Source organism: Rhinatrema bivittatum, chromosome 2 (genome assembly GCF_901001135.1).
Source record: "Rhinatrema bivittatum chromosome 2, aRhiBiv1.1, whole genome shotgun sequence".
Classification (NCBI taxonomy): Eukaryota; Metazoa; Chordata; class Amphibia; order Gymnophiona; family Rhinatrematidae; genus Rhinatrema; species Rhinatrema bivittatum.
The window spans coordinates 125679516-125692243 of record NC_042616.1 but is presented as its reverse complement, the minus strand read 5'-3'; the positions used below and the strand labels follow the sequence as shown (position 1 = coordinate 125692243).

General features: G+C 39.5%; 1 protein-coding gene across 1 annotated transcript in view; it reads right to left on the bottom strand.

Moving 5' to 3' along the window:
- The window catches only part of EPC1 (enhancer of polycomb homolog 1), a 321654-nt gene extending 309288 nt beyond the window's left edge, over window positions 1-12366 (bottom strand). The window contains 1 exon segment of the mRNA XM_029588586.1: window positions 11857-12366. Within this exon segment, the coding sequence (XP_029444446.1) occupies window positions 11857-12009 (153 nt within the window). The 5' untranslated portion in view covers window positions 12010-12366.
- Window positions 12367-12728: the final 362 nt, after the last annotated feature.

The following is a 12728-nucleotide window of genomic DNA, read 5'->3' as shown; positions in this document are numbered from 1 at the left end:
GATTTTTGTCCCCTCTCTGCCTAAGTCTTTGCTCTGCTCTCGCAAGAGCTCGCAAAGTTCCCACGCCTGTTGTGTCTGGGAGAGTGACGAAAACACTTCGCTCCTCCCCCACCCCCTCCAGCACCACAAAGGGCCGGAGGCTGCAGCTGCAGCAGATTTGGGACGCATTGCCTGGCTTGCTTTGCTCTCTTTCTGAGAAACCTGTGCCTTTAAGTAATCCGATCGGGGCTTGACAGGGAAAAGGGAGGAGGGAGCAGAGCTCTGGCTTTCACATTTGTGGCTCTGCTTTGCAGGGATTGGGGGTGGCAGCGATGCCCACGTAAACTTTTCCCATAGTGGCTGAGAACTGCGGGCGGGTTGCCAGCACTGCTCCCCCCCACCCCCCCTGCAGTTGCGGGATGTTTACTTGGCTTCTCCTCATCTGCGGGACTCGGGGCAGGGGAGGAGGGTGAGCTGACTCAGATCTTCTCTGTGCGCCTCTTTGCGCTTTTGGCTGTCACACCTTGCTCAGCACTATGAATGCACGGACAGGGGCAGGACACTGGGCACTGCTGCTGCAGCTGCTTGTGATCTCTTCAGCTGGAGGTAAGGAACAAGGCCCCTTCGCGGCACGTCGGTCAGAGCTGCAGCATGGCACGGTCAGAGCTCTCTGGGCCGCGCATGTGCGGCCCGTCTGGCACAGTCGCTCTCTACTGCGCATTTGTGGCACGGTCAGAGCTCATTTATCTAGATTGAATTCTTGTAGAATGTCACATTCTAACTCTCCAATATCACTATTCAGGACTTCGAGCATTTACATACAGACATTTTACAGGGTTTTTTTATTTGTATTTCTAACTGTATTTTGTATTCAAAACCTGCTTGCAAATGATATAAACAGTTTAGTCATTCACATCTGTGCGCTATTTAAAGCCATCAGCTTTAACCACGGCCTATCAGAATATTCTAACTTCTCGTTTTGCCAGTGTCCTTAGATACCTCTCTTCCAAACATGTAGTTCTGAACTAGAGGCTTTCCAAAAATGTGTTCAAACACAGAAAAAAAAAAAAAAAAGAATGTACTGATGCAGTTTATGCTTGTTTATAAAAGTTTCAGCTGTGACAGTTTTTATCAGGTTATAAACTAAAAGAAAAATGCAGCCTCTTAAGTAAATCAATCACAAGATTTAATATGCACATGTTCTGCAGATACATTCATCTGCAGAACTAAGGAAAGTCATTTGTTTCTCAGTATTCAGGTAGTAATACTAGTGGGATACAAATTATACTGCAATGAAATACAAGATTGAAAACCACAACACTTGAAACTGTTGATAAGCTTCACTTGGGTACTTACAAAAATTAGCTCAACTACAAAATAAAAAAAAAAAATCCTCATTTGCAAGAAGCACGAAACAGGGATTAGAAGTGTATTTTTAAAAAACTGAAAACATTGCTTAAAAATGTTTAGAAGCCAAAGAAAGTGTTTTTTCTCACCTTATCATCACCATGGCTATTCTGTGGTGTGGTTTGGGGTTTTTTTGCTTTTCTAATTTTTAGGAACCCAGGCAAATTGACTTTTTTCCAGCCCTGGCACAATAAAAAGTTTCTCTAACAGAAGTCAAGGAGAAAACTAGTTTTAAAACAAAAAGTTGCTATAATTTTCTAGGTCACCAGCTCCAAAAGTACTAATATCTTTTTCAATAATCCAAAACTTTCTGGAGGATATTGGACCTCCAGAAAGTTTTGGATTATTGAAAAAGATATTAGTACTTTTGGAGCTGGTGACCTAGAATATTATAGCAACTTTTTGTTTTAAAACTAGTTTTCTCCTTGACTTCTGTTAGAGAAACTTTTTATTGTGCCAGGGCTGGAAAAAAGTCAATTTGCCTGGGTTCCTAAAAATTAGAAAAGCAAAAAAACCCCAAACCAAACCACAGAATAGCCATGGTGATGATAAGGTGAGAAAAAACACTTTCTTTGGCTTCTAAACATTTTTAAGCAATGTTTTCAGTTTTTTAAAAATACACTTCTAATCCCTGTTTCGTGCTTCTTGCAAATGAGGATTTTTTTTTTTTTATTTTGTAGTTGAGCTAATTTTTGTAAGTACCCAAGTGAAGCTTATCAACAGTTTCAAGTGTTGTGGTTTTCAATCTTGTATTTCATTGCAGTATAATTTGTATCCCACTGGGACTGAAGGGGAAATAAAAGTGATAAATGGAGGGGTGAAGCCGCTGAGAAAGAGGGGCATGTTATGTGCCGATGAGATGAGACATGGGGAACACTAGCTCCCCCTGCAAGTATCAAATAGTTTGAGAACCTCTGGCTTAGTGTAGCCTTTTTAGGAACCCAGGCAAATTGACTTTTTTCCAGCCCTGGCACAATAAAAAGTTTCTCTAACAGAAGTCAAGGAGAAAACTAGTTTTAAAACAAAAAGTTGCTATAATTTTCTAGGTCACCAGCTCCAAAAGTACTAATATCTTTTTCAATAATCCAAAACTTTCTGGAGGATATTGGACCTCCAGAAAGTTTTGGATTATTGAAAAAGATATTAGTACTTTTGGAGCTGGTGACCTAGAATATTATAGCAACTTTTTGTTTTAAAACTAGTTTTCTCCTTGACTTCTGTTAGAGAAACTTTTTATTGTGCCAGGGCTGGAAAAAAGTCAATTTGCCTGGGTTCCTAAAAAGGCTACACTAAGCCAGAGGTTCTCAAACTATTTGATACTTGCAGGGGGAGCTAGTGTTCCCCATGTCTCATCTCATCGGCACATAACATGCCCCTCTTTCTCAGCGGCTTCACCCCTCCATTTATCACTTTTATTTCCCCTTCAGTCCCACTTCTCCATCATTCTACCTTCCCAGTCACTGAACACTTATCTCCTTTTTTCATGCCCACTCCCAAGAACTGACACCTAAGAATTTTCCACCCCCAACAGAGATATTGTAATATATGTACATGAGTTTAGAGCAGTGAACGCAGAAGGAAGAAGCAGGATAAACTGCAATGCTGTCCATATATTAAAATGGTTTTGTGGCTTAGGAAAAAGCACCCCTATTTAACTGATCCTTGTGGGGACCCTCTGGTGACAACTAGATGGCACTACATCCCTGCAATAGGAATTATAACAGAGAGGGAGATACCATCTCATCAGCACCTCCCCCAAGGATGTCCGAGGTGGTGTGGGGGCTAGGAATTGTGAGGTGTGGTCTTGAGTTTATTCTTCAAGAACTAAGAGCTCTTTTGGTGTTCTCTTTCAGACTGAGAAAAATGCCCCCTCACTTGGTAAAGTCTTGTTTACAGGAGGATCCCTATCAGACATACAACCAGCAGGGGTCTGCCTCCTAGATTAAGAGAGACTGTTGAGATTGTCATCTGTTTTGAGGGTTTTCACTGGAAATAAGAACCTGGGGCCTCTTTGGTGATAGCCGTCCCCTGGATCTGCAGGCCTTGGAATTGAAGACTTGTGAGCACCCATCTTAAGGAAGAATTGGTTGCAGTTGAAAGAACTCAGTCCAGAGGTGATTTTTGACTGTCAAATGTTTTTTTTTTTCCTACCTCTTTGTTTGGTGAGGAGATTTGTGCCATCCCTCCTCATTTGGGGCTGGGGCTGTGATAGCTCAGTTCCAAAATCTAACATCAGACCTTTCCTTCTGAGAGGTCATCTTCATCAGGGAAGAGATACCTGTTCCGGAGATGTAGTAGGACATACTAATAAACTGAAGAGTAGCAAATCACCTGGAGCAGAGGGTATACACCCCAGGGTTCTGAAAGAACTCAAAAATTAAATTTCAGACCTATCATTAAAATTATGCATTGTATTTGAAGGCTGGAGAGTGGTCTATGTAACCTATATTTAAAAACGGCTCCAGGAGTGATCCAGGAAACTATAGACCATGAGCCTGACTTTAGTGCCAAGAAAAATCATGGAAACTGTTCTAAAGAACAAAATCAAAGAGCATATACAGACATGGTTTAATGGGACAGAGCCAGCATGGATTTACCCAAGGGAAGTCTTGCCTCACAAATCTGCTACACTTATTTTTTTTTAAGGAGTTAAACTGGTAGATGATGTGTATTTGGATTTTCAGAAGGCATTTGACAAAGTCCCTCAAAAGGCTTCTAAGAAAACAAAAAAAGTCATAGGATAGGAGGCTATGTCCTTTTGTGGACTGCCAACTGGTTAAAAGACAGTTAAAGTAGGATTAAATGAATACCTTTTTCCACTGAAAAAAGTGAACAGTGCAGTGCCTCGGGGATCTGTATTTGAACCAGTACTTTTTAATATACTAAAATATCTGGATACACAAGTGAGGTAATCAAATTTGCAGATGACACAAAATTATTCAGAGTAGTTAAATCACAAGCTGATTGTGATAAATTGAGACTGGAAGATTGGGCATCCAAATGGCAGATGAAATTTAATGTGGACAAGTGCAAGGTGATGCACACATGGAAAAATAACCCTTGCTGTAGTTACACGATGTTAGGTTCTATATTAGGTGCTACCACCCAGGAAAAAGATCTAGGCATCAAAGTGGATAATGCATTAAAATCATCAGCTCAGTATGCATCTGTGCTCAAAAAAAGCAAACAATGTTAGGAATTATTATTAGGAAGGGAATGGTGAATAAAACATAAAATGTCATAATGCTTCTCTCTCTCCATGGCGAGACTGCACCTTGAATATAGTGTGCAATTCTGGTCGTCGCATCTCAAAAATAAGATATTGTTGCACTGGAAAAGTTTCACAGAAGGGTGACCAAAGTGATAGGGAATCCATTCCATCTTCTCTATGAGAAAAAGCTAAAGAGGTTAGGGCTGTTCAGCTTGGAGAAAAAATGAATGAGGGAATTTAAGAGTCTATAAAATCATGAATGGACTTGAACGGGTAAACAAGATGATTATTTACTCTTTCAGATAATTCAAGGACTAGGGGGCACTCCATGAAGTTAGCAAGTAGCACAATTATAACAAATTGGAGAAAATTCTTTTACTCAATACAGAAGTCTGGAATTCACTGCCAGAGCATGTGGTGAAGGCAGTTAGCATAGCTAGGTTTAAAAAAAAAAGGTGTGAATAAGTCCCTGGGGGGAGAAGTCTATAAACTATTAATCAAGATGCTTGGGGGAATAGCCACTACTTTAATACCAGCTTTAGTAGCAAGCGATCTATTTAATTTGGGTACTTGCCAGGTACTTGTGACCTGGATTGGTCACTGTTGGAAACAGGATGCTAGGCTTGATGGTCTCTCAGTCTGACCCAGTATGACAACTTTTTATGTTCTAGAAAGACACTGGAGACTCAGAAAGTGATCGGGCACAGGCTGGGTGAAAGAGGAGAAAACCTTGGACGCAGGTAGAATTTTTCTATACTGAATGGGATTCCCCTAATCATCTGGGACACTTTAAGCTTACCACTTTTGTCTGGAAAGCATAAAGCCCATGGAACCTGAGCTCAGCAATGCCTTCACAGAAGTAGACCAACCTACAGCTGTAACTTCATACAGTTATTGGATAATTGGACATAGAGTTGCTTTTGAAAAACCAGTATACTTTAATTTGAACACTCAATCTGTGTCCCACCTCTCAGTCCCTATAGGAAAGCATCACAACCACTGAGAGAAAGAGACATAACAGGGAATCACACTACCGCCTGGGCCACAAAGATCTGCCTTTGCCCTCATAGAAAGAACATACACATTAGGGACAATCAGCATGGGAGCAAGAACTAGTGGAGATAGCCCCAGATATAAAATAGTTATTGTGTGCCTTTGGAGACCATGCCAATCCCAAACAAAGGGTTCCACTTATTTAGCTACCTATCCCTGTGCCAGTTCTGATATTGAGTTGGCATGTAGCTTCATGCCCTCTTTCCTCTCATTCATGTCTGCATTTCAGTGTTGTCCTCATCCCTGCTTTATTCCTTAAAAAAAAAAACACACTCTTCCCACCACACTTTCCCTCTTGCTGTAGCTAACTTTCTAACCTACTTTTTACCAAGTTGTTGTTTTTTTTTTTTTTTTTTAAATCTTCAAACCCACCTCTTTCTCAAATAATTTTGCTAATCCCCAAGCTTTAGTTCTCCCCTTCTTGTGGGAGCAACTTGTCCCTGCTTTCATTATTTTGGACTATAAACTTTTTCACAATGGAGTTATGTGGGATCAATAAAGGATAGGCTTTTAAAAAAAGATGTAACAAATGAAAATATTTTTTGTTAATATTTATGATTTAATCAGTGTTTCCAGTCTTCATTGGTAAATGATTTGTTCAATAGTGCGGTATGACTATGTCTACAGCCCATAGCATGGTATAAGACATTAGATTCAAGATATAGCACTACATGTTTCTGATACCACTTGAGCGAAGTTTCTTGAAGTTGAAGCTAAGATCTTTTGATTATTGGCCTCTTCTCTTTTTATGTATGGATGGTGAAATTTGAATTGGCCTCTTGGTGTTTTTGTAGTTTATAGTATAATGTCATAATAGAAAAATGTCATAATGCCTCTATCACTCCAAGGTGAGACCGCACCTTGCGTACTATGCTCAATTCTGGTTACCGCATCTCACAAAAGAAATAGATGCACTGTAGAAGTTACAGAGAAGGGCAACCAAAATGATAGAGAGATGGAACGGCTTGCTAATGAGGAAAGACTAAAGAGGTTAGGGCTGTTCAACTTGGAGAAGAGACGGCTAAGGGAGAATATGAAGGTCTATAAAATCATGAAAGGACTAGAAAGGGTAAATTTGAATCAGTTATTTACCCTTTCAGATAATGCAAGGACTAGGAGGCATTCAATTAAGTTAGCAAGTAGCACATTTAAAATAAAATCGGGGAAAATTATTTTTCACTCAACACACAGTTAAGCTCTAGAATTCATTGCCAGCGGATGTGGTTAAGGCAGTTAGCTTAGCTGGATTTAAAAAACATTTGGAGAAGTTCTTGGAGCAATCCATAAACTATTATTAGTCAAGCTGACTTGGGGAATAGCATGGGATCTATTTAATGTTTAGGTACTTGCCAGGTACTTATATCCTGAATTGGGCACTGTTGGAAACAGGGCTTGATGGACCCTCAGTCTGACCCAATATGACAACTTATATTCTTATAGTACAAATGAAATCAAAATATTCATAAGTAGGGGGTCTTAGTTTTCAGTTATTTTATTTTTACTGGAAATTTCAATGTCATAATCAGAGGAAAAATTTTTGCACTGGTTTTTCTCATTATAAAAGTTATTTTCTATTGATATTTTTGTCATAAAACATTGAAATTCCCAGGAAAAATGAAAAAGCTTGTTCTAAAGCAAACAACCCATTTATGTAAAGTGATGCTACTGAAGGACATTACTGCATCTGAAAATCTGAAATGTAAATACAAACAGGGCTTGGGAAAACACCATCAAGCTTATGGAGGGAAATAAATGGAAGGACACAAAAATTCTAACAAAAGGCATAAATTTTAAATTTCAGTTTCATTCACATTATTTGATTACAGAAGAAAGTAGGTTTTATATGTCTGCAATAGATACAAAATTTCTCTGAAGAATGATTCAGGAATGCATAAACTTACAATATTATTGTAAATGATTAATAAAAAAAAAGTTAGTGTGTACAGTGAATCTTGATCCGAGTTTGTGAATGGAAAGTTATTTTTCATATTTATTTTTGAATGCCTTGGCAGTTTTCTTCTGTTTTGGGCTTACACTTCAGTCAAAACCAGCCTTAATTAAGATACAGTGCCATGAATCTTCATTCAAACTTTGTAGCGCCCCAGGAACAATGATCTGTGAGAGACTGAAATTATTTCTCAGAAATGCTATATAGTGTCAGACCTGGCTAGTGGACCAGCAGAGACGATCAGGTGCTATGGGCTACAGAAGGTAATAAATAGCAAACTATTTCAGTATTCTGCCAAGAAAAAGGCATATACACCATTGCAGGGCCATGATTGACTTACTCTTTTTTTTTCTCATTCTGGGTATGAAGATAAAAAAAACCAAAAAACCCACAGCTCCTCCTTCCAAAAATCTAAGCATTTTCACTAGTTACGCTACTGTACAATAGATGGGACTTGCTCCCAACCCAGGGGCTATAAATAACTATTGTCACCAGAGCATACACAGCCCAGGCTGGTCTGATTATCAAACTCAGTTCCCTCATATGGCAGCAACTGCCACAAAGCTGCCCCTTATTTTTCATGGTTTTATGTGAACTTTTCTGAGGCACAAATTAAACTGATGAATGTGTTAGTTGTAGAATAACAATCAGTTTCATGAAAAATGACCTATCAGTTTCCATATGATGGCAAAAAACATCAGAAATGTCATAGGAAGCAAGTTTGTAGTATGCTGCCATCGTACAAGTAAGCATGGGTTGCATTATGTCTATAGGGAAATTGGACCAGGCAAAAAATTGCTCCTCGTCACATCTGCACTGAAGGCAAAGTATTTTAGCCTGTTTTGTCTCCCCTCTCAAAAGAAATTTCAGCCCAATCTGTTCAGTCAAGAGGCTCCCCGATACATGGCCTTAGACACAGTGCTTACACACATGAATAGCTTTTATAAATAAGAAAAAAAAACATGAAGTTCTTCCACAAAATATAAAATCCAATTTTAGACTATCCAGAATAAAATATTAAGTACAATGAAGAGGTGGAAATGTTTGTGATTGTTACAATACACAGTCTATGCTGGGCAATGAAAATGCGTGTACAAGTTTTACAATTGTCTTCTATAAAATTCCATCTTATTTTATTTATGACTCGCTTTTTCAAATACAAAGATGTACAATAGATATTACAATTTAAATTACATAATGAAAAATAAGAACAAAATCACAAAGTTAAAATTTACAAAAAAAAAATAATTTGCATAAATCACACAACCAATTAAAGATACTTCTTTGAATGCACCTCATTTCCTATTATTCTGCAATGTTTAAGGCTTGTCTGAAAAGTCAAGTCTTCAGGCCACAGCGCAATTCAGTTAGGTCACATCCCTGTTCTGAAAATTTTTGGGTGTTCCATAGGCACGGGTCAATAACAGGGCAGGTCCTGTTTTCAGGCCTTTATCAGAAGTGCTTGAACTATAGTAGGAACTAAAAGCAGATCTCTCTTGTGAGGATCTAAGTAACTGGGGAGGGCATATGGTATTAGCATGTCCTGTAAATAGATAGGCCTTAATCCATGCCTAGCTTTAAATGTCAGTAAGTAGTTTGAAATAACAACAATACCTGGCAGGGAGCCAGCAACAGGTATATCAGAACAAAAAGTTATGTGCTCTGTAAAACCAACAATAATTACAAGTCTTCCCACTGAACTAGACTTACTGCAGTCTTTTCAAAGATTTCCTTAGGGGACTGATTTCTTATTTAGAGTTTAATACAATAGTCAGGATGTTAAACTACTAACATCTGCATTAATATTGCTAAGTCTTTTTGATGAAATGGGTGCCACACTTGTTTTATATACCAAAGTTGATAAAAAAAACCAAAAAACCAGGGACATTGCAGTATAACAGCTACTTTTAGTCAGATTGTGTAACTCATGTGCTACTAGTCTCAAATTTAAATGAAAGATTGTGTGCGCATATACACACATTTTATACAGCTATAAACACACACATATACACCTTTCAGGTAGAATCTTACAACCCTCCATATGTATTTGTACATCTTATTTTCAATCATTCTGGTCTTTCCATAACACTATATAAACAATGTCCATTAATTTGCATGTGACAATAATGTTTTAGTTGTGCTTCATTGTAGTAAGTTTCTTTAGAACAGAAGTTACAAAACTAAACTTTATAAACTACATTTATTATGATCAAATGAGGGTCCTTCAGCTACTCAAATGCTCTATTAACATAGAAAAAAAATGAAACTGAAGTAATATAACACTTTAGTTACTAGCTCTATTTCTAAACATGTACTATTGTCATGCTATTATTCTTGTCATTGACAACACTAGATTGGAGATAAAATTGCTTTTTATCTTCATTCCCACTGTTTTGAATCCCCCATAACATATGCAGGAGCCTATAAGCATGACTGAAACTAATCATTTATAAAGAGGAATTTAACCTAACAGCAGCAAACACCAACATAAGATATGCCATCTGATATACATGAAACTTCTACCTACAGCCGATAGTCTCTGGTTGATTTATCAGTAAGTGAAGCATATAGAATTGGAAGTTACTACACAGCATTTTTAAGTGGTCATTAAGACAAGCTGTGTGCTAAAACAGGTAGGCAAAGAATTAAAAGCAGGGCAACTAAAGGAGAAACTATCGTGGTCTGTTTTCAAAAGTATTAAAATTAGGATGCTATTTACACATACAGTAATTAAATACTGAAAAAATGTATACAAAGTTGTAACATTAACTTGAGCATAATATTTATGCTCAAGTACAGAAACTATACAGAAAGACACCCAAACTGTAAAATCTTCCAAAATTTAAAATGTATTAAAAGTATCACCCAATATTCGACATGACTGCTTTGCATCCTTAAATGTCTGTCCCTAAAACCAAAATGCAAAATGTCATCAGGTAGTCAATTATATATTTGTAACAGCAATATACACAATTATTATATTTAATTGTTCAACTATTTCCAATATGCTCCACACATCCTATTACATGGCATAATCCTAACTACAGACAAGACTTCAACAAGCTGTCAAATATAATGAAAATCACAAGAAAACTTTTCTTGGTCAAGATTTGTGTTTCTTTACAGGGCATTTCCTCTAGAAACCATCAAAGTCTTCTTAGGATGCCTAAAGTATGAAGGTGGAACAGCAACTCCGCATACAAAAGCCACCAATTCCCACCAAAAGGGTTAGAGAATCGAACTTTACAGTTGGATAGGGCAACATAACAAACCTTACAGATAAACAATAATCAAAGCCACACGTTTATGGAGTTACTCTGTGCAATAAGCGAGGACTAACGAATTCTCTGAATCTCATGTTAAAAAAAAAAAAAAAAAAAAATTCTACACGTTTATGAATACCCTTCAAATAAGTACCCTTAACAGAACAAATGTAACTTATGAAATAATACGATCTCGTTTCTTGCAGGTCTCTTCTAGAACTTGGTACACAAGCTACAACTAACAGGTCTGAATCGCTCCTGTGCAACCCCAAAAGCACGAAAAAGAGCTCTAACACCCCGACCGGCAGCTCATGAGGTATCTTCATGTCTTGCAACGAAAACTAGCCGCCCAATAACTACCGTGGGGGGGAATCACAGCTAGAAAAGATTTAAAACATCTATCTGAAAAACATCAAATAAAAAAAAAAAACCCTTAGAATCTGCCCTCAGACTACTTAGAGAAACCTAACGCCCCGAAAACAAAAATGTCACATGCCATATTAAAAAAAAATAGAAGGGGCGAAGGGAAGCACCGGTAGTCTTAAGGATTACAAGCACGTCCCTCCTTCCGCACGCTCCCGCCCAGCGGCGGCACTGTGCACGCGAGCAGGGCCACTAGATCTGCAGCGCCCCCTGGCCGTCGGCGGCGAGTAGGACAGCATCGGGCCCAACCCACAAACAAAACACACTGAGGGAGACGAGAAAATGGCGGGCAGCGGCGCCGTCACGTGACCTCTTTGTGCCTTTCGGGATTGATAACTCCACGACCGCTGCCTATAACCACCCCGAGCCGCCGCCTTTTTAGCTGCTGTCACCGACTCTTCCGGATGCACAGTCTGGAATCGGGCTACCTGGCACTCACACCTCGCATGGCCCGGACTCTTCAGACCTGCGAGAAAAAAATGGCGGCCATTTTGTGCAAGCTTGCGCAGAGTAGATAGGGAGTCTAGTCAGCCTGGCTCTGCACAGTAGAAAAATATATAATTTAGACGTACCGACTCCTCTTCTTTCTCCATTCCCGTCGGCATCTGAGGTACGGCACGATTGATAGATGCATATTCGTGCAAGTCAGGTAAATCCTCGCAGCGGAAGACGGGTAATGGTTTGGACGCGTCCAGCGCCCGCGCCCGAAAAGACAATTTACTCATGTTAGGTTCAGAATAAACCTATCCGATCTTTAAATATGAAAACTGTCCCGGCTAGCGTTCTCATGGATAAATCTGTGATATTCCCCACTTTCCTAAAAGTTCCTGCTTATACAATATCGTTCTGACGCGGAGCTAGAAGCTCTAGATTTCTGCAGCCGGTTTCTGTGGGGGTATTTTTAAGTCGCTCCCGTCTCTCTCTCTCTCTTTCTCTTCAATACGCCATAGCCAACATGGCGGACATTAAAACTCTACTGTCCGCTCTTTCAGCCAACCCGAGCTCCACAGCCATTCCCACACTCCATCGCGCATGTGCGCGGGCACGAGGGGGGACACAGCGGGCGGCGCGTGCCTGGACTCGAAGCAGCTCGAGCAGGAAGCTTAGAGTCAACGCTGCCGAGAATCTAGTGTATGTGCACAGGCGGGGGGGGGCGGAGGCAGCTGATGCTGCAGCAAGGCAAGCACGCAGCCCCGCTAAGAATGTAAACAGCTACTCCAGTAGGAGCACGAGCACCAGCAACATGTTATGCTTCCAGCATAATAATCAAGCGCTCGGCAAAAGTAGTTGTTGGTCGATTGAGGTGGATGATGCTACGTCCCAGCTGAAGGAAAAGTATATCAAATTGTCCACGTGCGCAAGTATTTATAGCTAAGTTTATTAAAACAAGGAAAAACAAAACAATTGTAAACCTCTCAAAATGTTTTCCACTCTCTTCCTTGCC